The following is a 15822-nucleotide window of genomic DNA, read 5'->3' as shown; positions in this document are numbered from 1 at the left end:
CAATCAATTAGCTTTCGCATAAAATTTGGGGCAATCAAAAAAGTTGAAAGTGCAATATTCAACTAATTTACTTATAAGACGAAATACTTAATTATGTGAACATTCCACAGTATTAGTAAAACTAATTGACAAATCTATCGATATACTTATATTATTATACGACAATAAATAAACAAAATCGATTTTTTTTTGTTCGGTAAAATTTTTGTTTTTGAAAACGTATCCTCCTTTACATGATATTGTAATATTGTATACACAACATAACACGTAAATATATAAAACAAAATTTAAAAGCGCATAATTCATAGTTATTAGTTGACGGTAAACAAATTATTTTAATTTTACTTTTTAACTTTTAATCTTATTTTTATACATCACATGAATGTGTTTTTTTGTGTTGTTCAGCGAAATTTTAATAAATTTAGGTTTTGTAATTTGCTTAAAATTTGAAAATAAATTAGAAAATATATTTGAATTTAAACAGAAGAGAGTTTTTGTTGATGACAACGATGTTTTGTATAGGTCGCTGCTGCCGACAAATTTTTAGTGGAAATTTTCGCCTACGATTTGGATGGAGAGACAGAGAAAGGAATAACTCTGTGTGTGTACTACTATATGCTTTAGTTTTGCGCAAGTCTTTTTTGCTATATCAAAGGCATCATACGGATTCAAAGTATCGAAAAAATAAAAATAACTCTCCGACAGTCATTGATACAAAAAATACAACTAAGGATGGTTGCCTCTGAAAGTCCAAGTATTAATCGAACATTACATAGGATTACGTCGTTCGTAGTTCTAATTTATTTTTCTATCATTTGAAAAATAGAAAATAGCCTTTTCAGATACATTATCTTTGATTAAGTCTGCGAAGACCAAGGCTAACAAGATTCACAAGTCAATTAAAGTTTTAATTTGATTACTTTCAATTTTATTTGCCAAATACATCGAAAAAGGAGGTAGGTCTTTTAGACTTTTGTATGGGATCTTTCATGGAATCCTTAAAACATCCGTTTCAAGAAAAAATCCGGGATCCCGGTTAGAAATTAAAGATCCCTCAGGGATACACCAAAATTTCTCAAAAATTTTAGTAAATATATGTTAAAACGAATGAAGCAAAAGATTGAACAAAATGAGTAACGCCATTGTTATAAAAGGTTTTATTTTACAGTTGATAGTGTGGATTATTGTAACAACCAACGCACTACAAGCACTCCAAAGTGGTACTCTAAATAGACAGTGTATCAAACAAAGTCTGGCACTGTCAAAAAATCTGGACAAATTTTTCATACAAAATAGTGCTCTATTTGGCAGCTGTCACTCGAGACACTTTTGCTTGAAGTGCTTTGTAATAACTCAAAATTTGAACTTTCGGCTTCACCCTGACTACTGGAACCATATATGAAAGAGTGATATGTGCGACAAAGTTGAATATTCGTGACACAAAAAAAACCTGTGTTGATAAGACTGATTTTGAGCTAGTTTTGTATGGGGACAATCTAGCTTCATCTAGCTTAACTTCGGAGTTGTTCAATCGCACAGTTCAGAAGTTGTTATTCAATGAAACATACCCCACAAGATCAGTTATTTTAGTATGAGTTTCACAAACATAGTCGTTTCACCCTACAGAACAGATTATTTTAAGTCATTTGAGTTAAAAATAATTCCTTTGGAGAATTTAGCTTGGCTAGTTTTGTAAACACCAACTATTTTACGAATTAATTAGTATATATCATACTTATTCATACCAACGACTTCGTAAATATGTAATCCGCTCTAAGAAGTCTCCTAATCATTCAACAATAATTTTTGTATTTAGCTCCATGTTTATCAAATCATATCCAGTTTAGTTTCCTATACAACAAACTCACATCACAGTGTCTTGTGTCGGTATATATTATTACATTACATTCAATATAACAAATAAATTAAAAGCGAAACGCACAGATCCGATCACGTAAAATCAATAAATACATTCTGCCCACAACTTCCACTCTACGACCAACATTTTTACGTACACATACTCTGAAAACACAGACCGACATACCTGTTGTAAGTCTACCTGTTATGCGTTTTTAACTTAAGAAAACGAAAAAAAAGAATTATGATCTTACAGTGTAAGAATTTACATCACACATTCCACATTACATTAAACCTTTCACAACACACTATAAAATCCACCTTTGTCAGAACGTTATTTTTTTATTAAAGCGAACAGTGTATTATTCGCGGTTTGCTGGAGAAGTTAATAGAAGGCAAAAGAAAAACCTGATTCCGAGTTATTCGAATAGTTACGATTTGAATCCGATCATCGCAAGAAGTGTATACGTCTGATCTGTGCATTTAATGAAATTTTATTAGGAAAATAATTTTTCAACACAAAAAAATGAACTAAAAATATTAAGGTGTTTTCATGACCGATCTAATAAGTCAATGAACAATTAAAGTGAAATTTTAGTGAGTTTTCCAATTGGATATGCGCAAATAATGTGATTTATGTTGGAATTCCATGAATTCGGAACAGTTGTGGGCATATGGTGAACAGAAGAATTATAATTTTTGCAGTAAAGTTTCACGTTAAATATTTAGGAATTTGTCGTTTCGAAAAATTTTGTTTATTGAATTTATTTGTGAAATTAGTGAAAACATTTCGATAGAAATTCGGTTGAATTTCATCCAGAGAAGATTTAACATATTCATGTTTGATTTTTCGTCTATTATTCAATTGGAATTTTTAATGAGGTTTCATGTCGTTTCCATTCTGTTGATGTCTTTTGTTATAAAGTAACACTTTCGCCAGATTCTGTCTTAATTAAAAATTCATAAATTTCAAAAAATAAAAAATTATTTACCGTCACATTGTGGTTTATCAATTCAATGAGAAAAGTATACACTACATGTATTCAATTGAAATAGGGCATACTTCGACGACCATTTACATAATATCTTCGTTCAGATGAGATCATTTTTTTTTTCATTATAAAAGTCTTAAAATATAAATATACAACCAAGTTAATACATGAGCCACAACCGATTGTGCTATGTAGCTATTTAAACACGGTATATTCCGTCTCGTTGGTATGTTGTGGTATGTGCGATTTTTTTTTTCACCGATGAAAATGATTTTGTATTTTACCTTTGTCTATCTTATGGTGTTATTGCGTGTATAGTAGACATCTATGTACCATTAATAAAATGTTAATTACGGCTAAATATGAAACTTATATCAGTGAATGGGATAAGAGAAAGAGAGATACAGTCTAATTCCAAGATATTCGATAACGAATATATGTCTAATTATTGAAATTAATCCACTTTGTTACAACAGGTGGTACAGAAATGTACGAAAATGTATTTTTAATACGTGTAAAAGTGCGGGCTAATTGAACTGTTATTATTGACCAAAAACTCTCTCTCTTTCTCATGTTTAACAACAAATTGAGGAATATATCAAATGAAAAATAATTATATTCAACACAGTCCATCATTGTTAGTGAATGAATGAATGCTGAGTATCGGTATCGATGGCGTTACATGGATGTATTGGATTTTAAACTAGCTAAACCACGGAAAAACATAGGAAAAAAAACATATTGAATAAACCTCGTTGTTTACATATTTGGACATACCTACTTATTATGTGTATAAGTAATTGTTATCAGAGGCGTAGTGTATGGTTAGATATTGCAGACATGTTTGATCACTCACGCGACTATTTTGAAAACGTTTAAAATTTGCATTTCCAATTTATTTGAAATTACCTTAACATTCAATCGGTTTGAACTGCAAATTGTTGGTGTAGAATCTGTAGAATTTGTAACATTGCGAATGATATGACACTTGACATGGTGTACAGTGGTACTGGTACACTCTATTTTAGAAAATCCATCATACGTACGAATATATTCGTTACTGGTTTTTTTCGAGTGTGAATTGATTTATCGACGCATTATCATACGCCCTCCAACAGTTCGGAGGCTGTGGGTTTCTTCCTATTTCCATATGTGCTAAAGATTACTTGAATTTAGATTTATGCTCATTCAATTATGATCCACGATTTCCAAAGGAAGTCATTTTAGGTTAATAATACGCCGTGTCATATGGGGATATTCGGCACACGTTATAGAGTACACTCATATTCGTGCATTTCTGTACTTTTTCACAACTGTGTCTCTAATGATACACCGTGTATTGTTGTATACTTTTCTCTGTGTATAATTATGTCTTCAAAATTATATTTTAATCTTGTGTTCACAATGAGTTCATGATATTGCGAATGTATAACATTCACATGAACAAGATAGAATTAACTTTATATAAATCAACTATCATCAGGCAACAACGTCAACTATAAGTAATGAGCTCTGGCTGGGGTTCTCTTATGCAGTAAAATGCATTTGAAATTAATGATTTTGTACCGAACACTAGTTTATACTTTTTAAACAAAAGAAGAACCGAATCGATAAATAATAAATCGTGATACGGTCCACGTTTTAAAGAGGATCGAAGACTAATGAGCTGTCCTCGATTATTTGAACGATCACACAAGAAGGGAAACAATGAGTGCATATCCAAAAAAGTTTTCTTCGATAATAATCAATTGTTTTTGTCACACTTTTTTTGTTGTCATTTCTAAGAAATACGATCGTTTCCGTCATAATTGCCGTATTAACCTGCCTCATACTGCTATTCATCTGTTATCGATAACAACGATAAAGATAATGACAAATCCTGTTTTTTTTTTTGTTAAAGTCCTGGGTAATATGGTCCTTTATATAGTAAAATACATGTTAAAAAATTGAAGTACAAGGTTTAAAATAAACAGATTAAAAATACTTGGATCGATGGAAGTAATAGACCGATAATACTGCTTGCCGTTTGTAACAGTTAAAAAAAAAAAATGAAAAAATGTGTTTCACCAATGCTCAGAATTTTAAAATTCCCTTATAAATCACATTGTGTTCGTAGCAACGCAACGGACGGAGCTAATTAATTTTATTTAAAATTGTTTTCAAACAGTGCAGTGTAATGGTTTGGCCAATAAGTGAATAAAATGTTTCGACCGAATTTCGTTTTTTGTTTGCGCTGCAATGAAATCGTCTACCAAGTTGACCGCATCGGGCCGTTAAAGGATTTTACATTTTTTCATTCAGGATGGTATGTACACATTTCTTGCTGATTATTTACAGCGATTCTCTGCATCCCGGAAAATGAACCTTTACTTCATAGACATGAGCGTTTAAAGCTCATTTTCCAGGGGGCTTAGTTAGTATAGAAACTTACATAATTATTATATGCTTGACGATCCTCACAATTGGCAAAATGAAAAGTTCCAAACATGGATGTGATCCACTAATAATTTTAAACATTTTGTACAGTCAAAGGCAGTCAATTTTCAGCATAAATTAGCTTCAGCTGTTTTTCAGCTGATCCATACAAACAATCGCAACCGTTTATACGTCTTTATAAGGTTTTACCACTATCAAGCGTGCGTGTAGCAGCTTCAACCGTATGAACAAGGAAAACCAGTTTTGATTGTATGTGTGGATCAGCTGAAAAACAGCTGAAGCAAATTTATGCTGAAAATTGACTGCCTTTGACTGTACTGTAATTGAATCACAAGTTACTGTTCCATATACATGTCAATTCAATTATTTTAATAATTCCTCACGTGTTTGTATATACACGTACTTTAACGTTGATATATCGAATTGATTGAATTCGTTGGCGACTTTGAAATAAGTGACTCATTTCGTTTCAGCTGTTTTTCAGATGATCCACTCATACAAACAACGTATTTAATCGGTTTTAGCACTACTACACGCGAGCGTGCAAATTTTTCATAAGTAAAAACAAGTATAAGCACTTCTGTTTGTAAGAATTGATCAGCTGAAAAACCGCTGAAACAAAATGAGTCACTTATTTCAAAGTCGCCGACTGCACACAACAGTTTAACGTTTTATATAGTAGTTCTATTAGAGTTGTTACAATTGCTAAGAGTTTCCTATGTGCAGAATAAGCACCAGCTGAATATCACAAATAACACTTTGTGTTGTAAACAACTTAAAGGCAACCTACACACAGTGCATTTCTACGTTAACATCATCTATGCGCCAGGGCTTACTTTAGAGAATTAAAATTCTGAAAATTCCGAAAATTCTGAAAAAGTTCCGAAAAATTCTGAAAAAATTCCTAAAAAATATTTCGGAATTGTTAGGAATTTTTTCAGAATTTTTCGGAACTTTTTCAGAATTTTCGGAATTTTCAGAATTTTAATTTTCTAAAGTAAGCCCTGCTATGCGCGCACATAACACGTATGAATGAAGTAAACACATTGTGAAGAATGTGTTTTGATTGTTTATCACACAATAAGTGTTGTGTTAGTAGATCCAGCTGGTGCTCATTCTGCACATAGGAAACATTTAACAATTGTACTTCAATAAAACAATAATAATAATGAGCGATTTTAGTTAAAGGTGAGTGGGGTTCTTTCTCAGCATCTAAGTCTCCGTTCTAAACCGGTTTAGACACTTGACGCGGATTTCAACGACAATAATATGGGATTAAGACTCACGTTGGTTAAAAAGGAAATTTTACTGAACTCGCGACTAATGTCTCATCCTAATTTTAGGAAAGTAAAACTTGACCTTAAATGTGTTATGTTTATACGAGTCCAAACTAACTTCATTTTTCTTTATAAAAGTGTAAGAGCGGCGAGCACCGTTATTGTCAAATCTGACTCTTTTTTTAAACAAAGTATTTTCGACAGATTTTAAGAGGCATCGGTGCTTTGCTGAAAGGCATACATAAGGGCGATTTTTAAATACTGGATTTTAGTTTACTTTTGATGATATCTTTCCATCAGAATCCTTTTTGAAAAATGTACGACCGCTCACTTTTCTTAGAGCTAGTCAAACGACTACAACCAACAACTGTATTTTCTGTTGAAATCTATCACATTCGTAGTCGGAATTGCGGTCGTACATTTTTGAAAAAGGATTCTGATGGAAAGATATCGTCAAAAATGAAATAGAGGCACACAAATGTAGGCTAAAATTTTAGCTAAGTACCGGTGCCTCTTAAAAAATAATCTTCAACTTCATTCGTCTAAGAAATGGAATCGAAGTTGAACTTATATGTCTTCGCGCACTTTTAGTAATCGAAATATTCTTTAAGGAAAGGTTATGATCGAATATATCGCACAGATGTATACAAACATAACCTGGCCTTAAGAAGTACGATATAGAAAAATGTAAGAAACGTAAGATCTACAAAAATGTATAGATTATGAGAATTACCCAGGGCCTATTTTACGAAAACATGTTTCTCAAGTTTTTGAAAGTTTCCAAAATGTTTCTTAAAGTTTTTTAAAGTTTCTTAAAGTTTCTTAAGGAAACTTTTCTAGAAACTTTAAGAAACTTTAAGAAGCTTTGAGAAACTTTAAGAAACTTTTCAGAAACATTTTGGAAACTTTCAAAAACTTGAGAAACATGTTTCCGTAAAATAGGCCCTGGAATTACCTGTAGATAGATGATGTAAGATTAGGTAACAAAACCCTACAATATTATTAGAGTCACAAGCCAGTTCTATCATAAAAGAATTACCGCTTTTTTGTAGCTAAGAAGTTTACAATTAACCAGAAACGTCTTTAATATAATCTGCATTTTTTGAACAAAGTAGGATGTAAAACTACAAATAAATTATTTTCTCTGCGACAGCTTCAAATGCATCCACTGTGGCACAAAATTAACGTTAAAAACCTACTTCAACAATCAACACAAACATGAGGACAAGGAGGTAACATTTCACCCCGGTCAGATTAGATAAAATCAATTTCAACCAATTGAATATGTCGACAGGTATACTGCAGTTCCCATGTTCCGAAAAGCGGACCCGGACATCTCGATCAAACGTCGGTGGGTATTCGACAAGCTTTAAATGTGCCCAAAACAAATAAATTTGTAAATGAGCAGATCAGAGGTAATGCTTTAATTGTGGAATACGTGAGAACGCTATTTCTGATGTGCGTTTACTTCTGTTAAATAGGCCAAAGACAACCAACACCAAACGGCTATTATACAAACCGTGACGCAAGTTCTCCATTACAAAATGATGGTGATTATAAATACGGTCGTTTCGATGCTAGTGCATTGCATATCGCACATGCAATTAAGCAAACAGAAGTACAAAAGGCGTACAATAAAAGAAGAGAGAAGCCAATCGATTATTATTTGGTAAGTAGATGGAGTGCATTGGGTATATATATCTTTCGGTTTATTATTATTTTAACTTTAATTGGTTTTGCGTTTAATTCAGGTAGTAGTGCGTATCAAACTACATTTATTCAAGATGCAAAGTTTTTGTTTTTGTTTCAAGTAAATAAATTTTACGTTCTAGTCAACAGCACGTTCTGTGCTTGCGTTATATGAAATTCTTTGAGTTTCCATAAATGTAATAATGAGTTATGAGTTTTATATGATTAGAGTAAATTACCATTTCGTATATTAGCGTGCTATAGACATTCAATGGTTTTCACCAAGTAGCGCACTTGTCCATAAGTTTTTCCCGCTCCAATTATTAATATTTCCAGCGATGCAAAACCGAAACTTAATGGATTTTAAATTTCACCGCGAATCGTGTGCACATACAATAAAGTTGACCATGTGTACGCCTACAGCACCCACATCATATCATCATATTTACTGTTTTCGCTTGTGTTTAGGCCGCGAGTTATTTAACAAAAAAAATCGAGTCTTTTCTGAATAACGCTTCAATGAACTGACTAGGACTAGGCCCATAAGCAGACACGAACCCAAATACCAAATTAATTTGCAGAATTGAAATAAGATTTTGATACCTTTCCTAGGATCGTGAAGAGCAGGCACGCTTGGAAATGAAACATCGCAAAGAAGAGGACGATCTGTATCGAAAGTTTGCCCGGAAACGTGAAGATGAAGAACGAAAAATCACTAACGAACTGCAGGACGAATGGGAACGGGAATTGGAACGACTATCCCATAAGTTTGAAAAAGAATTAGCAACGTCGCGTCGAAGTCGTGAGGATCAAAGTATTCTTTCGCTACGACATGCTCAGCAAAGGGAAGATTTGGAGAAGAATATGACCATTCGAAAGACGAAAAAGAAAGAGAGTCTTACAAGAAAAATGCTGGAGCACGAACGATCGGAAACTGCGGCGTTGGTTGATAGACAATCTAGTGAAATGTTGGAATTGATCAGTGCTAGACGAAGTGAATACATGCAGAATGAGAGTATTTTCCTTGACGACGAATTTGCGGAAACCTTAGGTTACCCAGACGTCGCACCACCACCAGCGCCTCCAGCTGTGAGCAAATTTCAAATTTACACCGATCCGATTGAATTTGAAGAAGTTGATCGAATTGCGATTTCGGTATGGAAGTTTGTCTAATTCTTCCTCAATTTTGTCGCTCATCCAATTCTTGTACTGAATATAGGTTGCACAAGAGGATCAAAAGACCTTTACTGATTTAGTGCGGCAACTGGTTGGCCGATGCACATCGGATATTGAAAAAGCACGAACAATATTCCGATGGATTACGGTTAAGAATTTGAATACAATGCATTTCGATGACGACCTAAGAGGCGACACACCGATGGTAAGCGATGAAATTGAATTTTTAGTGATTGTTCATTGTTCATAAATTATACATCCGCTTAGGGTTTATTAAGAGGCATCAAATTCGGAACTGAAAGTTACCACGTATTATTCAAGCGACTTTGTAGGTGAGTGGTTCAACATATCTGCCGACATTTATGAAAGAATCAATATTAAATCAATACAATTTTACTCTACCAGTTATGCAGGTCTTCATTGCGTAGTCATCAAAGGATATTCGAAAAGTGCTGGCTATCAGCCGGGCGTCAAATTCCAAGACTCGCGATTCCGTAATTCGTGGAATGCTGTTTATGTGGCAGGTGCATGGCGATTTGTGCAATGCAATTGGGGTGCTCGTCATTTGGTGAATGCTAAAGAGGCACCGAAAACGGGCCGCGCCAAAAACGATAGTCTGCGTTACGAATATGACGACCATTACTTTTTGACCGATCCGCGGGAATTCATTTACGAATTTTTCCCTCTCGTCGAAGAGTGGCAACTGCTGAAACGACCTATCACTTTACGCGAATTCGAAAACTTACCGTTTGTGAGATCACTCTTCTTCCGGTATGGTCTTCATTTTGCTGATGAGGGTTACGGAGCTGTTGTTTTCACAGGTAGATATTTTACATGACTTGAACCGCAAATAGTGTTAATTCACTTGAGTGTGTTAAATGTTACAGACGATACCGGTGCTGCTACAGTTCAAATAGCCATGCCATCAGATATGCAAAGTTGTCTCATCTTTCATTACAACTTAAAGTTTTATGACAGTGAAGATGATTCGTACGATGGAGTGTCTCTGAAACGATTCGTTATGCAATCGGTTATTGGCAACATTGTTACATTCCGTGTACATGCTCCATGTTCTGGAATCTTTTTGCTTGATATATTCGCGAATGCTGTCACGCCGCAGGAATATTTGATTGGGTAAGTGGCATCAGAGTAATTTTTGGTAGTTTAAGTATTGGCGGCGTCTTATAACAGCAAAATATTTAGTCTTTTATATAACGATATTAGAGTAGAGTAGAGTATAACAGAGTTTTCGTGTGCATTTGGTTGATCCGAGGCGAAGCCGAGGTCAATAAACACACGAAAACGTGAGTTTTTAATTTTCATCCCTAGGGTTGTTATGAGCCACTTTCAACCCTAGGGAAAACAAAAATATTAAAAGTCTTCTAGCATTAGTTGGTTTTGTCGAGTTGTGTGCAAGTACTCCAGCGACTAGAGCTAGAGTGTCATGGTTGTGTGTTTGTTGTAGGACAATCTCAATTTGTTCTCCATTTTCAGTGAACCAATGAAGTTCAAATCGGTCTGTAAATTCAAAATATGCTGTGAAGAACTTCAAACCGTAATGGTCCCTCTACCGGACTGTGCCAGTGGCGAATGGGGCCCAACAAAAGCAACTCGATTATTCGGGCTGATTCCAATGGATTCACAGGTACTAAGCTACAGCAGAAAATTGGATTTCCAATTTTTCTAACTAAAATATCATTTGAAAGGGTCCATTGATATTTGCCGGAAGAGCGTTGGAGTTGCAATTTAGAATGTCAAGGCCACTAACTGATTTCATGGCAACGTTGCAAAAGAATGGAATCGAGGAGAAGAAACTATCTAAATATGTGACGCACAGCATATTAGGCGACATCGTCTCCTTTAACATAAAGTATGCAGAAAAATGTAATAGATTTTTGGATAATTTTTAATTGAAATTTTTTGAATAGTTTCCCGGAAGAAGGACAATATGGATTGGACATTTATACGCGAGAAGTGGCCACATACCAGCACAATTCCTCGTCAACGGAAAAACATTTATTGACGCATTGCTGTAAATATTTAATTAATTCGTCGAAACGTAATTGATGTTTAGCGTGTGGGGAAATGGCAAATTAAATCAATTGAATAATATAGACAACGTAATTTCCATCTTCGTTAGATGGAATAATATTTAAACAAAAAAAAAACGAAACCGCAATCGTCTACGTTACACCACATTACAGTTGTGTTTGATTTTGCAAGCACATTAGAGAGAAAAGCATTTTTCAACTGCCGTACAGATAGTTCATGACCAAATAATAGTAAACAACAACACCAACAACTACCACAGCTACAGGCCATGAAATTAAAAATTTAAATAAAATAATTTTGTTAATAAATTAATATTAAATGTTTAATGTACCTAACTATTGTGTATTTAGATGATAACAGAATATATGATTGCTTCCAAGCCTCGTTGTGAACACTCTACACCTAAACTCATTTACGACATTAATAATTTTATTAATTGTATTTTCTATTCTTACGAAGAAATAAAATTTAATATTGGAAATCAACTTTCTTATTTTTATGCACACTCAGCTCATAACACTCATTCAGAAATTATATGGTCTCAACTCTAGTATTGGATCGCAACCAACAAATAAAATTTAGGAGACGATGGTAATGCGCGTTCAGGTCGTGATCGAATTCATTTATTTTGTTATATCATTTAGATAATCCCCTGAAAATTACTTGAAGAGTAATCCACCACAGCGAGTCTTTTACTAGAATTTGGGAATTCTCTGGTTCCGAAAATTTCGAGAAAAAAAAATCTACTGAACAAATAGACAACAATACACCATACGCGACACCGCTACAAAATTTACAATTGTTAAAAGTTTCCCATGTGCAGAATAAGCACCAGCTGAATATCACCAGCTGGTGTACAAACAAAAACACTTTGTATTGTAAACAATTCAAAGACAACCTACACACAGTGCATTTCTACGTTAACGTCATATCATCTATGCGCGCACAAAAAAAATGTTCAGAATGTGTTTTGAATTTTTATCATACAGTAAGTCTGTGTTAGTAGATCAGCTGGTGCTTATTCTGCACATAGGAAACTTTTAACAATTGTAGTTAAATTTATGAAACTGAAATTTTTTAACCTTTTACAAACCGTAAGCATATTTCAGTGATCGACATACACCGGTTAAATAAATTACTACTTCTGTTTTAACAGTTTGTCAGTCAAATTGTTAGTTTAAATTTGAAGTTCCTATGATCCTTTGACAATAGATAGATTAGGTCGAGTAATAGTGTTCGTAAGACATCAGTTCATAAGTTTAAATATTTGCCAATAATACGTCTTTTTTATACTTTGGCCTAACGCACTTCAAGCAAAAGAGTTTTTGATGACGTTGCCAAATAGAGCATGATTTTGTATTTAAAAATGAGGTGTTTGATACACTGTCCAGTTTCAGTACTGATGCTTGAAGTGCGTTTGGTTTTCAAATCGGATTCAGTTTCATCAATTGGTTGACCAAGATATTACATTGAATACTTTTAGTGTAATACAAGCAGAAAAATCCGTACATAAAACGATTCATGCCATGCCCAATGCCCATTCAAAATAGTAAAACCGCCATACGGTATACAATATACCACATCATCAGACGATATATATTTGCAATTTATTTTGTCGGCTTCTTTAGCCTTGGAATAAATTCTAACAACTGGACAACATCAGAAATAGAATGAAGACTGATAAGAAAGAGTTAAAAGTAAATCGTTCCACTTTCCCTAGAGCTCAAGGGGCTCATTTAAGGTACATACCAGTTGATAAAATATGGTTTCATGGCAATAAACTTGTGAAGTGAGTATATCAAAAAAACGGCACTGTTATAGCTTCACATCATTGTATGAACTCCTTATAATTAATGATGAAAGGGATCAGGCTAGCGAATTGTATCTATAATGTCGACATTTCTCAAACAATACTTTAGTCTTGCTAACTTCCTATCCTTCCTATGCACAAAATTACTAATGGGTGAAATTTGTCGACTGAGGCGTAGCCGATTTTCATCATTTCCCACATTGCAAGTTTGAGATAAAGTTTGGCAGCCGTGAAGTAAAGTTATCTTACGTTTTTGAGCAAAGTAATAGTTATTTACGTATCTGTTGCGGAAGGTATATTTTGGGCAATCTTGCGAGTTTTAGCCCAACGAAGTGAGGGCGACAAGCGAAAGTGCTTAAAATGAACCGTCCACAACAGATACGTATCCAACTCTTCATGTAAGGGGCCGAAAAACCGAGAATTTTTTTTGCAAAACCCTGAAACATGAAAATTTATTGAATAGTTTTGGTGCATCAGGGTGCATCTCTTTCTCGCCTTTCTATGGAAAGCAGATGATCAGCAAAAATTTATCTTTCTACTTTTAGCGAAAGCTTGAAATCCATTACATAACTCGGGATAAAAATGAAAATTCTCGTTTTCATGTGTTTATTTTCTCCCCTCCGCTGAAACTTCGGAAGTCTTTGTTGGGAAAGACGTTGTGTTTACCTCGGGTGACTCTCAAAATGCGATTTCCAACTTTTCTTCACTCGTTGAACAAATAACTATTAAATGCTTTGCGGACGAAAATGAGATACATTTTGGATTTTTTTCTCCAGTTTTCGTTCATTTGCATGAAAAATTGCATACCTGCCTTGGACGATTGATTTTAGTTAATGTCGCCCGAAGCGAAAGTGCCAAGGCACATATGTAAAACATAGCTAACGCCGACCCGTACGAAACACCTATTCGTATCAAAAGCCTTTAATGTGAAACTCTTCATTTCTCTTACTTCAGTTTCTTCTCTGCTGAAAAACTATTCTCCCTTTAAAATCACTTACATTATCCACTCTTTGCCTTGTTATCATATACAACTAAATTGCCGGAGGCAATATAGACAGCCCCGTACGAAGACAAATTTCATAAATTCCTATTTAAACAGCTGTATACCGCTATATTTACCCATAAATAAACATTTCACAGATGAATATGCTATTATATAGCTCTATATGCCTGTATATAGCTCAATATAGCTGTATATAGGTATATATAGATGTCCGTATATGGAATCCCCGAAACCCCACACACATAACAAATTATTTCCATGTTAACAGAAACTCTCTAAGTATCATTTTTCCCAAGATATTTCTATTTTACTAAAATCCAATATGGCCGCCGGCAGCCATTTTGTTAGGAGACCGGAAATAGTACCGACGCTTTACATTCGTTAATACCTTTCAAACAAAAAAAAATTCATGAAATTTGGTCAAAATTTACTCGAGATATTGTCAAAATACACCACGTTCACTGTACTTCCGAGTAGCCAGATAAGAGCTCACTCCAAGAGACCTAGCTCACGCTCCGGAGAACATAATTTCATAAAAAAAATTTTCCCTGATTGGTACGGTCAATACCTATCTAATAAAGCTAAAACAGACGAAATATGTTCAAATGTGGCCGACCTACAAGCAAAAACTGCTTGCCGCCCTGTGTCTGTTCCACACCAAGGGGTCTAACTCAAGAGTCGGTCATCCGATTTCCATAAACTTTTTTTTTGTCGATCGGTATTGTAAATACCTTTTATTTGACGTATCATTTACAAGTTTAACGTTTAAATGTCCGGAGATATCTTCGAAAAACCGTAAAGCACTTATTGGGCCACAGCTCGGGAGGGGTCGATCCAAAATCACTCATCTTCGAACTTAGCCTGTCTTTTGACATTACCAAACGGGAAAAAAAAGAATTTTCAAAGTCGGATGCGTTTTACTCAAGTTATCGTGCAGACAGACAGACGGACAGACGGACATTTTTTTTTTCGCGGATTTGGCATCTCTAGACAACCACAATAGGTTTCCCCTTACTCAGGGAGTCCAATTCGACGTGTTACAAACGTATGCGTAAACCTATAAGACCCCAGTACTTCGTACGGGTCTAAAAACTATTTGCCTTCAATTGAAACTTACACAAATGGTTTTCAGTAGCAGTTTTTATTTACATATAAAAAACGTTTTCGAATAGTCTTCATTAATCATTACGAACCGAAAATCTCTGTAAAGCAACAAATGTACAAAACGTCCTGCCACACATATTGAGCGTTTTAAACAATATTTTCGATTTTCTATTTAACAGTTTCGATTTAAAAATTATTCTGAATTAGTCATGTCTAGTGTAGCATACATAAAGCTTTTTATTAAATTTAAATCAATAACAACAACAAAAAGAAGAAACAATGAAGCTTTTCGATAAGTTTTTTTTTATTTTTCTCTTCATATTTTTGATTTGCGTTGTGTTCGCACGATATTTTTGTCATATAAAATTTTATTCTTTAATTAAAATTCAGTTCCGTTTACGTTCACGAATTACGATTTGTCTAAGC

General features: G+C 34.2%; 1 protein-coding gene across 1 annotated transcript; it reads left to right on the top strand.

Annotated features, from left to right (window-relative positions):
• Positions 1 to 2258: 2258 nt before the first annotated feature.
• On the top strand, positions 2259 to 11761 carry LOC119081552 (hillarin). Its single transcript, XM_037190575.1, has 13 exons — positions 2259 to 2454; positions 5022 to 5154; positions 7716 to 7794; positions 7857 to 7977; positions 8044 to 8231; positions 8864 to 9406; positions 9471 to 9632; positions 9695 to 9759; positions 9833 to 10248; positions 10315 to 10561; positions 10922 to 11072; positions 11134 to 11297; positions 11356 to 11761. Exons 2-13 carry the CDS (start codon positions 5051 to 5053, stop codon positions 11492 to 11494), a joined length of 2379 nt encoding a protein of 792 aa, XP_037046470.1. The 5' UTR covers positions 2259 to 2454; positions 5022 to 5050; the 3' UTR covers positions 11495 to 11761.
• The last annotated feature ends 4061 nt before the right edge of the window (positions 11762 to 15822 follow it).

The sequence above is a fragment of the Bradysia coprophila genome, unplaced genomic scaffold (assembly GCF_014529535.1).
Source record: "Bradysia coprophila strain Holo2 unplaced genomic scaffold, BU_Bcop_v1 contig_358, whole genome shotgun sequence".
Classification (NCBI taxonomy): Eukaryota; Metazoa; Arthropoda; class Insecta; order Diptera; family Sciaridae; genus Bradysia; species Bradysia coprophila.
Note: the sequence above shows the minus strand (reverse complement) of the source record. Positions and strands in the feature narration are given on the sequence as shown.

What these genes read in the sequence shown, in the direction of transcription:
- LOC119081552 (XM_037190575.1), top strand. Translation starts at nt 5,051, where the DNA reads ATGTTTCGACCGAATTTCGTTTTTTGTTTGCGCTGCAATGAAATCGTC. An exon ending in ACAAACATGAGGACAAGGAG is followed by an intron (nt 7,795 to 7,856) that starts GTAACATTTCAC and finishes ATATGTCGACAG; the next exon opens with GTATACTGCAGTTCCCATGT. An exon ending in TGTAAATGAGCAGATCAGAG is followed by an intron (nt 7,978 to 8,043) that starts GTAATGCTTTAA and finishes TCTGTTAAATAG; the next exon opens with GCCAAAGACAACCAACACCA.